This window comes from Calliphora vicina, chromosome 1 (genome assembly GCF_958450345.1).
Source record: "Calliphora vicina chromosome 1, idCalVici1.1, whole genome shotgun sequence".
Taxonomy (NCBI): Eukaryota; Metazoa; Arthropoda; class Insecta; order Diptera; family Calliphoridae; genus Calliphora; species Calliphora vicina.
Genome location: NC_088780.1, coordinates 22,624,737 through 22,644,084, shown reverse-complemented (window position 1 = coordinate 22,644,084; position 19,348 = coordinate 22,624,737). Strand labels below are relative to the sequence as shown.

At 30.6% G+C, this 19,348-nt stretch overlaps 2 protein-coding genes across 2 annotated transcripts; both read left to right on the top strand.

Annotated features, from left to right (window-relative positions):
* The first annotated feature begins 3,329 nt into the window (after window positions 1-3,329).
* LOC135948827 (arrestin domain-containing protein 3-like) lies at window positions 3,330-7,428 on the top strand. Its single transcript, XM_065498281.1, has 4 exons — window positions 3,330-3,629; window positions 6,095-6,447; window positions 6,534-7,107; window positions 7,177-7,428. The coding sequence occupies exons 1-4, from the start codon at window positions 3,518-3,520 to the stop codon at window positions 7,299-7,301; spliced, it is 1,164 nt and encodes a 387-aa protein (XP_065354353.1). The 5' UTR covers window positions 3,330-3,517; the 3' UTR covers window positions 7,302-7,428.
* A 4,117-nt stretch (window positions 7,429-11,545) lies between these two features.
* On the top strand, window positions 11,546-18,614 carry LOC135949020 (arrestin domain-containing protein 3-like). The gene is made up of 4 exons (XM_065498478.1): window positions 11,546-11,787; window positions 17,290-17,642; window positions 17,729-18,302; window positions 18,374-18,614. The coding sequence occupies exons 1-4, from the start codon at window positions 11,676-11,678 to the stop codon at window positions 18,496-18,498; spliced, it is 1,164 nt and encodes a 387-aa protein (XP_065354550.1). The 5' UTR covers window positions 11,546-11,675; the 3' UTR covers window positions 18,499-18,614.
* The last annotated feature ends 734 nt before the right edge of the window (window positions 18,615-19,348 follow it).

The window sequence follows — 19,348 nt, the reverse complement described above, 5'->3', positions numbered from 1 at the left end:
TAAAACAAAGTTTAGGAGAGTTATCTGTGTCGACTATGCAAAATGCGTGGAAAAAAAATATGGCCTAACTAATTTTGAGTTATTTGCACGCAGAAACCAGTAAAATCAGCAACAAAATCAGTGTTTAAAAAACTAGACTACAAGTAGCAGTAGCAACGAAAAAACACAAGTAGTCTAGTTAAAAAATTAATAAAAACTCGGAGTCAATAATTACTACTACTACTGCTACCTTCACATTTTTGTAGCAGTAGTTGTAGTAGTACTAATAAAAGAAAAATTTAAAAGTAGCAGAGTAATTTATTTTCTATTGCTACCTTAAAAAAGAAAAAGTTTTGATGTAGCAGTCATTAGTTTTTTATTAATTCTGCTACTTTTAAAATTTAGTAGTAATAGAAGTAGCAGTTGAGGTAGTAGAAGAAGTAGCAGTTAAGTAGCAGTTGAAGTAGCAGCTAAGTAGCAGTTGAGGTAGCAATAAAATAAGTCAAAAATCTTCAGCTAAAAAATTATATTATGTGTTGTTGTTGTGAATGTATATTTGTGTATGTTGGTCGTGTTGTAAACAAAAGTTCGGCTTTTTTGTTATACACACAGAAAACACGATCTTTCTGTTAGCAACACGAACATCTGAGACGAATAAAATCGAATAATTCTTTCAAACTCTCTCAAAACAAAAACAACACAAAGTGTTTAATTCTGTAAATTTTGGTGTTATGACTGAAGATTTTCTTTTTTGACTACTTTTATTGCTACCTTAACTGCTGCATCAACTGCTACTTTACAGCTACCTTAAAAATTAAAACTCGATATAGAGCAGTAGCAATGATTTGTATTTTTATGCTACTACTCCATTTACAATTCATGTTTTATTACTACTGCTCTGTTAAGAGTTTTATATTTTGAAGGTAGCAGTAGTTTTAAAAAAACAAGAAAATGAAAAAAGAAAAATGCTACTGCTACCGCTACATACACTTTTTTGAAGCAGTAGTTGTAGCAACAGTTAAAAATTTGTTAGTTATCGTAGCTTTTTAAACACTGAACAAAATCAGGGGAAATTGAAAATGAAATACATTCACAGATTTCATTTTCAAAGCTGCCTTTAGTTGCATTAATATTATGTATTATGATTTTTGAATCCAAATTACTGATCTGTCTACTATTTCGGTTTAATATATGGATGCTATGTCCTATTATGGTCCTAAGTATTTGAAGGCTAATTTAGTAGAATTTCATATAAACAACGCTATTAACAAGAGTGGACCTTATGGGAGCTATGCCGATTTATGGACCAATATTTAAAAAATCTTGTAGTACGATTCTTGGATACAAATTACTGATCGGTGTAAAATTTTGGTTCAGTATAGATTTTTTTTGGATATTTGTGGAGGTTAATGTGTTTTCCTGAAGTGGTTCTTATATGGAGGCTATGATGAATTATGGGCCTATCATCATAATCGATTTTTGTATATAGTTACGAAATTGTACTTGAATTCAAATATAACGATTTTAAGGGCTGATTTAAAAGTAGCATAATGCTTTCAAATAGCAGTGCTGTAGTGGCAGGCTGTAGCATGTCTTATTGAATTATTGAATGAAAGCTTTCAGTTGATTTGATCGTAAGTTGGAAACGCAGTATTCGAATTCGAATTTTGACAGTTAAAGAACAATCTAGAGTACAGATGGCAGCATTATAAATAATAGGCAGAGGTTGCAGTCGTGAGTCAGTTGATCAGAGACGTAGACTTGCCAATACAGCACAACATAGAAGTGTGGACTTGATCATACTAGTTTAACAAAAAATCTTTGTTTTAGCGTTAAAAAAATAGTAAAAACTAAAATTGTTAAGGTACAAAGTGATCTATATGTGCTATTTAGAGTGACTAGACACGTTCAGAATGCATTGATATGTTCTCAAGAGTTGTTCAACTTTACCGTAGCTACAACTTTGCTAAATATTGTTAGTGAAAAATTAAGAGACCCTGAAAGTTATTCTAAAAAAGGTAAAAAAAAAAGTTGTCTTCCTATATTTTTTCAACAAAAGTGCACGAAAAAGGTATTTTTTAACAAAATACTGTTAACATAACAAAAACTGTTACCCAGCGTTCCCAGATTTTTTTCGAGACTTCTCCCCAAAATTTTTCATCCCCGAAATTAACCAAAAAACAGTTTGTGATATCCGCAGTGAAAATAATAGTTTAATTTTAATTCATACAGATTTATATGTACTTTATTTTTATAAAGGTTATTTATTTAAAAACAAGTAAGAGAGCTATGTTCTGCTGTTCCGAATATCTCAGCCATTTGTGGACCGATTTTCTCGATTTAGCAGGCGAGCAGGAAGAATTCCGGAGATACTGATGTATGAATCGTGTATGCAAGTTATTTGGGGGCTTCGGAAAGTTTATTTCAACAGACAGACGAACAGACAGACGGACATGGCTTAATCGACTCGGCTATCTATAAGGATCCAGAATATATATACTTTATAGGGTCGGAAAATTAGATTGTGGAAATTACAAACGGAATGACAAACTTATATGTATATACCTTTCTCACGAAAGGTAAAAAATTTAAAATTACACTCTGTTTTTTCTACACTTTTACACCAGATAAAAATTTCACAAAAAGTTGTATTTTAACAAACTATAACCACCAAGTGTAAAAAACTGATAGTGTAATTTTCCATTTTATTTTGAAATGAAATATCCTTCCATAGAATAAACACATAGAACGGAAGGAGAGAGTAATATATATGGAAAAATTACTCTCTTTTCACAAATACATTCTCATGAATTAGGTTTTTGACAATAGACTTAGGTTTTTGGCTCTCAGTTTCCTATCTAGTTGTTGTCTATGTATCCTTCCTTAAAACAATCATTCACGTCTATTGATAACACATAATAACAAGGAATTGCCAGTATAAAATGTTAAATAGCTTATTGTTGAAATTTGACGACTTACCAGACTTAAATTTGTAGTTCAATGTTTTCTTTCGATTTTAAAATAAACTCTTACATAAATTAAATAGAACAATTCAGTAAATACGAAAACTAAAACGAAAAAATAAAAATCATCAAAAAGATTCCAAAAATCCCTAAAACATGCAATATTGCCCCAACGGTTCCCCAAACCCAATTATTTATCACCATTTACAAAATAAAATCCCCAATTTGGGGAAAAATCCCCTAATCTGACAACACTGCTGTTACCTCTCAGAGCCAGACAAACTAATTATTTTGTATACTCTCGTATAGAGGCATGTTTACTGTTGGAAGATACTATTTAGATTTGGTAAATAATAAATAAAAAATCTAAACATTTAGTAACAAAAAGTATCTGGTGGAATGAATATTGAACGACGCACTTAAATTTCGTGTTTTCTGAATACATATTTTCTCTTGAGTTATATTTTTGTTATGAATTAATTAACAAAAAAGAAACAATAGCTGACACAATGAAAATAATAATTATTTTATTATTAGGAAATACATTCATATAAATATATAACTACAACCAAATAATGCCTTCAACATGTGAATTTCAATTAAACAATCCCAATGCGGTTTACAATAGTGGAGACACAGTAAGTGGTGCGATTGTTTTGAACACAAACTCCCCCAAAGATATAAGAGGTAAGTGACGAACAGAACATGAATCTGGATGCTTTAAATTTGATTACGTTATGTGAATGTTTTCAAAACATATGCATATGCAGCATTTTAAAGTTCAATAGTCTAACCTTGAATATTTAAAAAAGAGATATTTTTTCTGTTTTAAATTTCTTTTCAAGAGATTTTCATTATTTATGTAGTATATATATGATCGCAATTAGAGCGTCCAAAAAACCGGCAAATTTCGAAAAACGGTTCACCGGTTATATATTATTTGTATAGACATTTTTGTTAAAGAAAAACACATAATTTGTTTTTATTGTTTTTCAGAACAATAAATAAATTTTTTGCTTTTAATTCCTCTTTTAATTTTATTCCTATCATAAAATCCATTAATTTGCTTACTAATTTACATAATTAAAATTTAATCTTTATGTTCTGTCATTCTATTCCCGTTTTGTGGACGCTAATAAGATACATATGTATTATGAATTTGAAATTTGACATTTTTAAATATTTAAGGAGTGCAATTATTTTGTATATGCTACGAAATATTGTCAAATCCTATAATTTTCTAAATATGAATAAATATTTCTAAAATAAAAAAACCGGTTGACCGGTTTTCGGTTTCAGTTTTAGATACTCTAATCGGAATTTAATAAAAAATCAATTGGGAATTAGTGAGAGTAATTTGAAATATAATAATGATCTTTTGAATTTAAAAATATCTCTTGTGTTTGTTATTCAAGTGCACTATCGCACATTTTGTTAATTTTTGACTCTCAGCGGTTATTCAAAAATATTATGAGATATTTTCAAATTAGTAAAACAGAGACGTAGACCATTTTTATGCTAAAACAAGTAAGAATGTATGGATAATACAAAACACTACACAGAAAAAAACTATATTTCAGTTCAAACTTTTTTCACATATTGAACTGAATTTTGAATTTTGGGTATTGAATTTGATAATTTTGACAATCTATATATCTATATAAAAGAGTAACGTTACTGACTGAATGACTGACTGATTCATCATCGCACAGCCCAAACGGCTGAAGCTAGAATCACGAAATTTTAACTGTGGGTTCCTCCCTCCCCAAAACGATCCGATAAGAAGGGATTTTTGGAAATACGAACGTTTAGGGGGTAAAAACGGGTAAATTCGGTAACCTTATATCTTCAAAACTAATAAAGATACAAAAAAACTTAAAATAACATGTTACTCCATTTAAAAAATAAGCTGACAGGTATTTCGTACTTTTTGGAAATTCGAAACTTTTAGAGGGAGAAAACGGGTAAAAACTGTATTTTGGTACTTTTTTTGCACCCTATGTATATTTTAAACCAATAAACACAGAAACAAATTTTAAATCGTATTCTTTAATTAACAAAAAATAAAAAATATAAGTTAGGTACTTTTTTGAAATTCGAACCCTTAAGGGATAAAAATTGTGTTTATTTTTGGTACTTTTTCATAAAATATAATTTGACATAGACATACGAATATTTTATTATGAGCTCCCACCACGATACAGAAATTTATTTGAATTAAATTTTACCAAAGCAATGGGGATAAAAAAGGTACCAAAAAGGGGATAAAATCGGGAAAATACATTTTATTGAAATTATTAAGCCAATTTTGATAATTTTTAAACATTGGTTCCTGGATTCGTACAAAAATTAACTAACAGGGTGTTATTTGGAACTCGAGTGCCAAGGTGTATATTGGGCCAAATCCGGGTAAACAGTTTGGTACTATTTTTAAAACATATTTTTTCTTGGGCACATTAACACAGATTTTAATATTTTGAGACATGTCTGTAGCATAAACAAATTTGGCAAAATGGAATATTTTTAAAGTTCGAACTTGATTGTTTCAAGGAAGAAAAGGGAAATTGGTACTTTTCTCCTAATGGTACTTTTTTTGTATCTGAGTGAAGTTTGTGTTAGGAATAGGGTACAATATTTAGGTACCAAAGTGTGAGAACTGAACTATATGTACTTTTTTATTCATCTAATGGTACTTTTTGAATTTTATATGACAATGGATTTAGAAACATGAAATTAAGCATATATGGTCCTAAGTCAAACGTCAAAAACTTTTTTGACGTTTTTTTCAAAATGGGCCCTTTTTCCTCTAACTCAGAGAGTTCTCGACCGTTCTCGTTGAAAAATTGTGTCTGAGTTGCTATCCAATAGAACTAAAGTTGGTTCACTTGACATGAAATGCTCCTATATATTCTGGATCCTTATAGATATCGGAGTCGATGTCCGTCTGTGTGTTTAATCAACAAAATATTTCAAATTTTTATTTTGAAGTATAATTTGGTGAAGGGTATAAAAGATTCGGACCAGCCGAAAATAGCTATCTTACTTGTTTTCCAGTGATGTTCTCTCTCCTTCCGTTCTATTTGTTTATTATATCTTTTCGGTATTCGGCCGATTACTGAACATAAGACCAATAATTTTATTTCTAATTTAAGATATTCGCATAATTTTCCGAGGCGAGGGAAAAGTAAGTTGGACTGAAACGGAGAGGCGTAGAAAATCAGATGGTACTTACACCAATCACACGGTTCAGTATAAAGCCCATGAGTTGTATATTGACAATACCACAACCGTATGTGGTGAGGGAACTCTGCCGGCCGGCACTCATACATATACATTTCAAATACTTCTACCGCTGCTTTGTCCCACCTCTTGCGAGGGTCGCTACGGTCACATACGCTATGAATTGATGCTTAAACTAAATAGACCGTTTCGTTTCGATAATGAGTTTAGTATACCGTTGACGGTACTTAAATTGATTGATTTAAATTTAAATCCAGCTTTCCGGGTGAGTAGGGAAATTGAGAAATTAAATTGTTAACATTTTAGTTTAATCTTATGAATGATATAATTTTCATATTTTCTTCCATATAGATTCCCATTGAAAGCGAGGATGTTTTTAGTTCCTGCTGGTGGTGTTGTTCAAATGGTACAGTTAATACCACACTAACAATCCCATTCGGTGGCTATGCCATCGGTCAGAGTGTCAAGTACTCACTATATGTACAAAATCAATCAATGGACGATATTGAAGGCTACACCATCGAATTTAATCGGAAAATAATCTTTGTTGCCCGCACACCACATCACAAGGTACGCGAAGATAAAACCACTTTACATAAGAAATCATATGGCATCCGCTGTTTACGTTTGACCACGCGTATTTTTGATGGCAATTTTCTAATAGTCTCCACACCTCCCACCACCGAGGGTGAGAGTATTATAAGTGTACGTTATTCAATAAAGGTGATCTTAAATATGGCGGGTTGTAGTTCGGACAATAGTATGAGTGTACCAATAGTTATTGGTACAGTGCCACTGAGAGAGAGTATGTTGACGGCAGTACCTTTGGAAACTAATCGACTTATTACAGTGGCACCCACAGCACCCGAACTACCTCAGGACGACCAAAGAGGCAATGATTTGCCACCTAGTTATCAGGAATTGGGTAAGTTTTACTTGCATAATTCGATGTATGGCTTTTAAAATAAGATATTTGTTTACCCTTTTTTAATAGGACCTCCCTCATTCGAAGAGGCTACACGCAGTAGTTCTCCCTTTATAGATACTGATAGAAATAAGCACAATCGCCATATTGGTTTTCGGCCTTTATATCCCTCATACTTGCAAAGTGATGACTAGTTCAATTACCTCAAAATGTCTTCAATAATCATTATTCTATGTATTCGAATATGTACTACACTTATAGAAAATATATTTTTTATAATATTTTAAATAAAAACAAATTAATATTTATTTATAAGCAGCATTTAGGTTCATAAATGTAAATTTAATTTGATTAGCATAATTAAGTACTAAACAAACTAGCAGTATATGTATTTATCTTCTATTTGACAACTTTTACAAAAAGAGTAAACAACGTATAACAAATATTAGCTAAAAGATAATGAAGATTACTTTGGTACATATACATTAGGATGGCCTTTTCCTACCCGGAAAATAATCTATGGTACATAAATACCTATAGAATAACAGTATACATACAAAACTCATCAAAAATGCTTGGATCGGTTCATGTTTTATGCGCAAGAACAAAAAAATCTTTATAGCGAATTAAATGAAGATCCATATCCTGTCTGTCTGTTGAAATGAACTTTCCGAAGCCTTCAAATATCTTACTTACATGATTCATACATCAATATCTCCGGAATTCTTCCGGTTCGGTTGCTATTTAAAATCTAGAAAATCGCTCCACAAATGGCTGAGATATAAAGAAAAAACCAGGACAACCTCGATTTTTGACCTACATCTGGATTACTAAGTCATTGATATAGACAATATGGATATCTAATGATAGATGTTTCAAAAACCTTTGCAACGACGATATAAGGACATAGTAAGTTGGACCTATAATTTTCACCAAAAGTTTTTTTTTCGCTAAATATTAAAAAAATTGAAAAAACAAAAAAAAAATTTTAAAATTTAAAAAAAAAAATCTGAAATTTAGAAAAAAAAACCGAAAATTTTTTTTTCCAAAAAATGAAAAAAACAACTTTGGAAAAAAAAATTTTGTTTACTTAAAAATATTTATTTTGAAGTATAATTTGGTGAAGGGTATATAAGATTAGGCACAGCCGAATATAGCTCTCTAACTTGTTTTTAAATAAATTTCGTAATCAGTTTGACATCAATATCAAATATGTCAGATATTATATTTTCTAAATCAATAATTTTCAACTGTCATTTCGGTAAAATGGACAGTGAAAAAAGTACGTTAAAAAAAATAATTAAAACTTTTCAACAAATGTCAATATGGACTTTCTAAAAAGTAGCCAAAGATTTTATGGTTTATCGTCACACTATTTCAAAGGCCATTAACCAGTATAAGGAAGAACATGGAACATTGAAAGAAAACCTGGATCAAGAAGAAACAGATCTAACAGATTTTCGTAAGGCAAAGGAAGTCGAACAACTCCTTTGAAGAGCACCGAACACTTCTATCACAAAAGCAGCTCGTAAAGTTCAAATCTAATGGTGCACAGAAAGAACTATTTCTTTAACCGTTTCAATTCAAATATTTGTCACATATTGAACTGGTTTCAATTATTTCATAATTAAATCAAGTATTCATTTGCTCAAAAACAAAATTTTCTGATATTTTCTATTGAATTTTGAGTTTTGAATTTGATTATTTTGGCAATTGAATATACAATTTTCGTTATTGGTTGAATTTCAAATACAAAAATTATTGAATAGATAATTTTCGTAATTGAAAACACATTTTTGTTATTTTTTGTGTTTCAATTACGAGAATTATCATTTCAATAATTTTTGTATTTGAAATTCAACCAATAACGAAAATTGTATATTCAATTGTCAAAATAATCAAATTCAAAACTCAAAATTCAATAGAAAATATCAAGAAATTTTGTTTTTGAGCAAATGAATACATGATTTAATTATGAAATAATTGAAATCAGTTCAATATGGGATAAATATTTGAATTGAAATATAATTTTTTCTGTGTGGGTTAAAGTCGTATAACGTTCAAAAAGTTATAGATCGCAATGCGTTACAGAACTTAGAAGCAAAAGAACGAGCGAAAAAAATTAAATTCAAATTTTATAAATAAAATACACCTGTTGTGTGATGGATGATGAAACTTATGTACTGCCAGACTTTTTACAACTTCTGGGTCAAGATTTGTATGTTTCTGATGGACGAGTTAATGCTCAAAAACAATACCGGACAAAAAAATAAACAAAATTCCATAAGAAGTTTCTTGTGTGGCAAGCCATTTGCAGTCGTGGCAAAAGAAGGCAATCATTTGTGACATCACACACGATAAACACAGAAATATATCGTCCCCTCAATAAAACAATAGTATATAAGAATTTACATAAGAGAATTTATATGTGGTCAAATTTTGGTGAAATTGTACTTCCACAAAGTGGGTCAAAAGATCAATTAAAATATTACTTTTGTTCTAGGTGTATAATAAAACAAAAATTTTAAACTCAATTATTTCGAAATGTCAAAAAAATTATACACAATTGTTTTACTAAGGGGACGATATATTAAGGAGTGTCTAAATTTTATGGAAATTCAACCCATACTATTACATTTTACGGTTGTATTAGTTATACTCTCTCCGCTCTCACCACGAATCGGTGTTGCCAGTAAGCTTTAGTCTCATTTCCGCAATTCCACATCTCATATTGTTCATCATACATCTTAAACAGTTGGGAAAGATTGTTTTCTCTGGCAACGCTGATTCTTAAAAATGTGCGATACACAACCTGCTTGTTTGAGTGCTCAAGCTGGACTGATAAAAGTTGTTTATTTCTCTACAATGCGTGAACACACGCAGTGGTGTTAGGTGTGACGATTTTACGTCAATTTGACGATTTTTTTGAGTAAATTTAGTGATTTGACATTTGACGATTTCTTTTGTAAATTCGCTAACATGCCAACGATTTTTTCACTTAAATTTTATTTTAGAAATTAAAATAAATATATAAAAAAGAGAGTAAGTTTTTCTTGAAATTTATGTAAAACTAAAACAATGTACAATTGAAATTTAAAATCAATTTGTTGTAGATACAAATAAGAATGAACTATTTTTCTGGTAGGTGTTGTCGAGTAGGTGTGAGGAATACATTAAGATTTCTCAAGGCAACTTAAATAGCATATATACCATTCGATAGGCCTCAGTTTCTTCTTTCTAAATCCGCTGAGAAACTAAAAATCAGTTGATATTCAACTAAGCTGCTGGCTTATAAATCAAATCAAATTATCTCATTCGTGAGCTATCGTATCGAAAAATAATTTCGATATCGAATTTCTTGCTCGATATCGAATACCATAATCGGAAATAATAAAATTACGATGCATTTTACTCGATATCGAATGCGGTAATTCAGCCCAGAGCTTCGAATTAATTCAGCTTGAGCTTTAGCTTCTTTCAAGGGCTTTTATTTAAATATAATTCTTTAATCGTTAAATTAATTGTAAAAATATTCATAAAATTTGTGTTAATTCAAATCCAATAAAAACCTAAAAAAAAAATGTAATCTTTCAAAACATGTTCAAAGCTATTTTGTAATGGATTTCAAGAACATTTTAATGATTCCATAAGGAATTGATTCTCATAGGAATGAATTCAATAAATTTGAAGGACAAATGAATTAAGTCTATGAATTAATTCATAATGAATTCATTACCGGAATGGTTAAGAGATACAGTTTAATTTGAGTTCGAAAATGGAATTAAGAATTAATTCTATCGAGTCTTTGCTTATAAGTGCAAGTTCTTTCGATTTTAATATTTTCTGGAAATAGGTCAAATCAAACAATAAACCTGCGTTTCCGAATTTATGTGATTTTGTAAATGACTTAATAGTTTTACAAAATTCATCAGTATTTTTAGTCAAATAAATATAAATAAAACTAAGACAAGAAATTCTTTGAGACAAAAACCCTTGAAGAATTTTTATTTTTAAAATAGTATTTAAAAAATAGTTTTTATGTGAATATTATGAAAAATTCGATGTTTTTAGTGTTTTATTGATGAATTTTATTTAAAGAAATAAAATTTGTATTAAAAAGAAATTTAAATAGAAAACAACATGATTTTAAGTCTTGACGATTTTTTTTTAATTTTTGTGACGAATTTGACGATTTTTTTTTTCATATTTTTGACGATTTTTCCCAAAAAAGCCTTACAGCACTGAACACACGTACGAGAAGCGTAAATGAAAAACGGGCGCCGCGTTTTTCATTTACTCTCTTCTTTCATTTCATCATTTGACTTTCCCTGAGGAAAGAGGCATGTTTACTTTTAGGAAATTTGGTAGATAATATGCCAAGATAAATAAAAAAATCCATAGAATTAGTAACAAAAAGTATCTGGTGGAATGAATATTGAACGACGCATTTAAATTTTTGTGTTTTCTGAACATTTTCTATTGAGTTATATTTTTATGAACTACAAATAAACAATAGCAATAGAAAATACATACATATGTACATGTAAACATATAACTACAAACAAATAATGCCTTCAACATGCGAATTCCAATTAAACAATCCCAATGCGGTTTACAAAAGTGGTGACACTGTAAGTGGTGAGATTGTTTTAAACACAAGCGCTCCCAAAGATATAAGAGGTAAGTGTAAAACAGAATTCTTTAAATTTGATAACGTTTTATGAATGTTTTAAAACATATGCAGCATTCTAAAGTTCATTTTTCCAACCCTGAATGTTTCAAAAACAGATATTTTTGTTGTTTTAAAGTTCTTTTTAACAGATGTGTGCGTGTTTCATTTTCATTACTTAGTATATATTAGGGTATTCAATCGATTAACCGTTAATCGGTTAAACAATTAATTTTGGACGGTTAACTGTTCGAATAATTCAAAATTGTCGATTTTCAAATAACGAATAAACCGATTAATTTGTGTCGATTAACCGAAATGTATTCTTTTTTGCACTTTGTATAGAAATATAGTTTTAAACACACAAATTTTATTTCTTAACTCGTAAACATTCCCTTCTAGCAATAGTTTTTTTTAAGTATAGTACGAAAACTGACTAAGGAATTTGGAAATTACCCTTTTTTCTAGAATGTTCTATGATGATTTTTGTCCTAATGTGTCGGAGGACGATATGGTAATAGACGAAACTGAAGACATTACTGAAACGAGTCTTTTATCACAACTTAAAGAAAGTAGTAAAGTATTCAAAATCTAAAAACATTCAAAAATCCATGGTATGATGGAAGGAAGATTTGATATGATTAGAAAAATCGGAAAAAATAACTGAGAAATTGGATATCTCTATCATGCCTTACTATCGATTTCTCCAACATCTACAATCAGTGAGACAGTTTTTTTAAGTCAAGTTTTATTAAAACTAAAAAAATCATTTAAAAAGAAATCATTTAAATTATATTCTTTTTTTAAAAGATTATTTCAGATGATCTCCCTAAAATCCTAAAAAAACTCAAATGTTTATTTATTGTTTTGTTTAAATGTTATGTTTTGTTTGTTTTTTATGTTTTTGTTCTTTTTATTAACTACATGCTTATATAAGTACACAAAATTCTTGTTTTTATTTTCAATTTAAAAGTAAAATAGAAATTATTCGGTTAATCGAATAATTTAAAATTAATCGATTAATAACCGATTAAATCTAAACCTCTATTAATTATTTGCTCGATTAACCGATTAAATCAGAAAACCGATTAATTGAATACCCTAGTATATATCAAGGCGAATTTATAGAAAGTGACGACAGAACTACACAAAAACAACATGCTAACAAGTAAGAAAGTCAAGTCAAGTCCGACCATGTAAAATCCTACACTAAATAAATGAACAAAACCATGTTTCTTTTAAAATATCAATAATTTATATTTGTGAGCGATTTTCGGAAGTCGGCCTTATATGAGATCTATGACCAAATATGGACTGATCACCATTAGATTTATGTCTATATGAAAGATATTTATGATGAATTTTGTGTTTATACCAAAATTTTTAAGAGATATATGCACGTTAAAGTGATTTTCGGAAGCGGGTGTATGACTAATTATGGACCGATCGTAACAAAATTTGGTGACACGAATTTCGTATATATAAAACTTATTTTGAGCGGAATACATATATAAATTAAACATTTATGACCGATAAAGTCCAATTTCGGTAGGTAATTTTTATGGGGGCTGGGTGAAATAATGCAGCAGTTTCAGCCAGTTTCAATAGGCTTGGGCGGAAACACTTATATATACCAAATTTCATTGAAATATCTTCAAAACCAGCCAGACGGACGCACATAGAAAGTGATTCTAAGTCGATCGGTATACTTTAAGGTGGGTGTTCGACCAATATTTTTGGGGGTTACAAACATCTGCATAAACTCATTATACCCTCCCCACTATGGTGGTGTAGGGTATAAAAAAGGGACTTTGTTTTTGTTAAAAGATAATTGAACTGTCACCTGTCAAACTAAAACTATTTTTTTTTGTTTTGAATCATCCAAAGTAAAATAAGTTTTTGGAATAAATAAAATAATTCAAATATATTTTATTAAGTGGTTACGTCTTTTTCGTCAAATATTTGTCATGTATGTTCCCAATTTAATCAAAAATCAATTGAGCCTTAGTGAGAGTAATTTTAATATAATAATGATGTTTAGCAGTGATGGGATTTGAACATTTATATTTAGTGCCAAATTGATGTATAAATTGTGCCAAAATGGGTTCAATAGTACCAAAACTACTTTTCACAAAATAAAAGGAATTTGGATCCATTTTTGACACAATTTTTTATACAGTTTGTTAAAAAATAGTGGTAAATTAGAAAGTACAAACAGCGTATGAAAAAGTATTTGTGTAGGAAAACTTTAAAAAAATATATCATTCCAGCGCTAAGGAAGATTTAAGAGATTTGAAATTATATTATTTAAATAGACTTTTCGTTTTAATTTAATGTGGAAATAATAATAATTAACGATTTCATCAAGATGAAAATAATGATTTTATTCAAACTGTATCTGGTCGCATTGATAAATTAGATTTTTCATATTGTACCAAAATTAATGAAAATTGTGTTTTAGCGGCTCTATTTATTGTATTCATAGTCGTTTATTTAATTACTTTATGTAAACTTTAGCAAATTTTAATGAGAATAAATTACACTTTTGAAATTATGATCGCTTTGAATTGGAATTTTGCATTAAATAGCTGTACGAAATAAATTTTTTTTGCAAGATATGAGCCTGAGAAAATTATCACTTTTTTGCAAAAATGACTCCGAGGACCCAAATCTTTGGGGGCTCATAAAAAAATTGCATGACTTTGGGCAAAACTGGGAGACACGGGTCTTTTTTTTTTTGGTCTTTTATCACGTAATGGTGTCCGTATATGGTTATATTTTTTCGAGTTGCACTGTGTAATCGAACTTCAGTATGTTTAATTTAATGACTCAATTTGAAATAGTACTTTTTTCAAAAAGGTTTTATTAATTTATTAACAAAATATTTACGTTTATAAATTATTATTAGTCTCAGTGTCTTATGACATTATTGAGGCTAGTTGGCATAATAATCATATAATAAATTAAATAATATTGTATTCAGACTTGGGCGTTGCCAATAACTTTTCAATTACCAATTACAAATTACGTGTAATTGGTAATTGGTTATTGTCAATTACCAATTACACGTAATTGGTAATTGGACCTGTAATTAATTACAAAATGTAATTGGTAGTGCCCAAGTCTGATTGTATTCATATTTAAAGATGAAAAAGTATTACTTAATCAGTAATTTTAGACAGTTTTTATTGAATTCTATTTGTATTGGAAAAAGTGCTGAATATATCATCCATGGTATCTGGCAAACCTATGTAAACTTGATAATTTTTAATATCCATTTACGAAATAAATGCTAAAACTATTTTTTTAGATTTATTTTGAAAAGTATAAAAAGGGCCAAAATAGTAATGACTGTGCAATTGTGCCACTCAAAACGTAATAGTGCCAAAAATGGCGCAATTGTGCCACAAATCCCATCACTGATGTTTAGAACTCTCGCAATCTCACGCATTTTATTAATTTTTGCCTCTCAGCGGTTATTCAAAACATTAATACAGCAGTATGATTTCTGCCTACTTGAAAATAATTTCTCTTAAATTTTTTATCGACATCGACGTTAATATGCCTTCGTGTGTTTTTTCGAATGTGGGCCTTATATGGGAGCCCGATCGTCATAAAATATTGTAACGTAAGGCCTAAAGCCTATTATGGTTGTGTTTCATCTCAATAATAATATTTTCAAGAGTTCTGTGGGTATTATTGTGATTCTCGGCAGTGGACCTTATATGGGAGCTATTTCCAATTATGGATCGATATTTACAAAATCCAGTACTATGATTTTTGGACACTAATTACTGATCTGTGTGGTATTAAAACTTCTTCTCCTTTGTACTTTCGATAACGGTGTTCATCAGGTTTTACATCGCAAGCCGAAAGCCATTAAAAATATGTGGTTGGTTTATACTTCGTATTATTATGCTTGATCCGACTTTCAGTTGGAGATTATGTGATGGCTATTCGAATAATTGCAGTGTGTTTAAAAACTCGTTTCCTAAGATGATGTGAAGTAACGGAATCCACCGATTTGTATGTCCTCAATTCGATAGCAATTTCACTTTGAATCTTAAAATTAAATTACTCCACATCAATGTTTTCGCTCAACCAATCATTATTTTTGTAATTTTGTCCAATTTTTTGCGGATGTGTTCGAATTTTTATTCGGTAAACTGGCAGAAAGCTACGTGAAATTGAATACTGCTGGTCGAAATGTCAACAGGGATTTTGCCGTTGCAAATGTCCAGCAATTGATTTGAAAAAACTTCTCCAAAATGATCGTTCTTCCGCTCGACACGTATGTTCGTAGTCAGTTTGGATTAATTGAAGTGTTTCCACAAATCGGACGACTTTAATCATGTATTAAGTTCAGCGGCTGGCGTAGACCGTGGAATCATTGGCAATGTTTGCCGAAAATCACCTGCCAATAGAATCATCTTGCTACGATTTGTCTAATGCTTCCAAAGACTTTTTGTGCGCCATTGTACACTTATCCCAAACTATCAGTTTGCGTTGCTGCCAAACTTTGTTCATCGTAGTGTTCTTGGAAATGTTGTACGTTCGATTTTTTGATTTGCATATTCAATGACAACTTGAGTGCTGATTGAGCAGTTCGACCGCCTTCCGACAATGTAGCTGCTATTCCTCAATATAACACATCAAAAAAAAAACACATCCCTCCAGTTCCCTCGCTCTCAACTTTCATAAGATACTTTTGTTGTCGATTCAACAGTGAAACGTTCGTTCGAATTGATTCCCTCAAAACATCGCATTCATATAGTTTTTTGCGTATCAACTCTTGATTAAATGCGTCGTGCATCGGACGATTGGGAGCTGTCATGACTAATTTGCGTAGACAGTTAAACTTGAGCATGAAGTTACTCGAGGATTTAAAAAAGTGGGCGTGGAAAATTTTTGTTTCCGTAAAAAACTTTTATGAACTATTACTTACAAATATTCCAAAAAAATTAGACAAATCGGTTCAGGCGAAAAAGTGGGCGTGGTTAATTTTTCTTTCCTTAAAAACCAATGTTATGACGAAGGTGTAGCCATTCTCAAGTGATGCGATTACCAATGAACGACATTTGATTTTTATTTATATTGATAGATATATTGTTTAAGAACATTATTATAATGTCGAGATATCGAGCAGCAGTTACAGCCACTACTTGACCACTCTCATTTACGAATAAGTATGGCCCAGTTCGAAATCCCAACCAAACTATTTTATTATTTTCAGCACTTTTGTGCACAAATTGCGGGAAATTCAAATCTTGCTTGAATTTTCGAATATACTTTTTATACACAAAGAAGAAAAGACTCATCAGCGTGTAATGATCCCATTAGGGAACATGCATTTATAAATGAATATCGGTTAAATGCTAAAAAATCACGAATATGCATTACATGCGATCGCGGAATACAGAAGAAGTGATTTCTAGAATTTCACATTATGCCCAACGAAACCGAATTATCGGTCGGACTCTAACTGAAACCTTTATTTATATCTCCAATTTCAGATATACTGATTATTCTCCGAGGAGAGGGCAAAGTAAGTTGGACTGAAACGGAAAGGTATAGAAAATCAGATGGTAGATACACAAATAACTCGATTCAGTTTAAAGGCAATGAGTTGTACTATTACAAAACCACAACCGTATGTGGTGAGGGAACTCTGCCGGCAGGAACTCATACATATACATTTCAAATACTTCTACCACTCAGTTGTCCAACCTCTTGTGAAGGTCGTCACGGTCACATACGCTACGAACTGATGTTGAAACTCACTAGGCCGTCTCGTTTCCATAATGAGTTTAGTAAACCGTTGACTGTACTTAAATTGCTGGATCTAAATTTAAATCCAGCTTTCAGGGTGAGTAGAGAAATTAAGAATTAAATTGTTAACATTTTTGCTTTTATCTTTTAAACGAAATCATTTTCATATTTTTTTCCACATAGATTCCCATTGAAAGTGAGAATATTTTTAGATCATGTTGTTGGTGTTTTTTAAATGGTAAAGTTAATACCACGCTTACAATCCCATTCAGTGGCTATGCTATCGGCCAGAGAGTCAAGTACTCACTCTATGTTCAAAATCAATCAATGGACGATATTGAAGGCTACACCATCGAATTTAATCGGACAATAATCTTTACTGCCAGCACACCACATCACAAGACACGCGAAGATAAAACCAATTTATATAAGAACTCATATCGTATCCGCTGTTTACGTTTGACCGGTCGTATTTATGATGGAAATTTCCGTATAGTCTCTACACCTCCCACCACCGAGTCTGAGAGTATTATAAGTGTAAGTTATACATTAAAGGTGATCTTAAATACGGCGGGTTGTACTTCGGACAATAGTATGAGTGTACCAATATTTATTGGTAACGTGCCACTGAGACGGATTATGGTAACGGCAGTAGCTGCGGAAAATGATCGCCTTATTACAGTGGCACCCTCAGCATCCCAACTACCTCTGGATGACCAAAGAGGCAATAATTTGCCACCAAGTTATCAGGAATTGGGTAAGTGTTACTTTCAAAATTCGATGTATGGCTTTTAAAATAAAATATTTATTTCTCCTTTTTTTTAATAGGCCCTCCCTCATTCGAAGAGGCTACACGCAGTAGTTCTCCCTTTATAGATACTGATAGAAATGAGCACAATCGCCATATTGGTTTTCGGCCTTTATATCCCTCGTACTCGCAAAATGATGACTAGTTGAATTATCTCAAAATGTTCTTAGTAATTATTGTTCCATGAATTCGAATATGTATTACCTATATTTGTGGGAAGTGTATTTTTTTTATAAAGTTTTACAATAAATAAAAACAAATTAATAATCTACGTAATCTACGAAAAATTTTAAGAAAATGTCTCCAAGAAACTCTGGGTCTAAAATCAAAACCTAGCTCCCGCTGAGAGACTTCAAAATACACGTTTAAGAAATTTCACTGTCCAACAAATTGAGACTTTTTGATTGGAACAGAATAGCGATCCTATAATTCTGAAACGCAACACAGTAGTATTTATTTGGCAAAAAGTCTATTTTTTAGAAATCTAATGATGCAATTCTTTAGAGAAATGTTTCATTAGTAGAAAACCATGATTTTTTTTTCGAAAAAAATTAAATTTTATATAAAAAAGAGTGTGATAAAGTTATCTATATATTATACAGCGAAAAATGATGAAAATCTTATTACATTACAGTTGTTTATACAATAAATATAGTTCAACTATCAATAGTTTTAGAGCATTAAATTGCATATATCGACCCCTTTGCGCGAAATTATCGTATGTTACATTTTTATGAAATTGACTTTTGATGTAAATATATAGTAAAGTCACTGACTCACCACATAGTAAAATATTATACCAATATTCGCTATATTTATGGAGATATTACTGAGTTAATTTTATTGTATGTGAAATGGTAGCATTTCTTGTGAACGAAATTATCGTATGTGCCATACAAATGTCTCCATACTAGTTTTATCAAATAAAAGATCATATGAATAACCATATAAAGTTTTGTTTTACTTTTATTCTTTACCATGCCTCTATTCGGTTT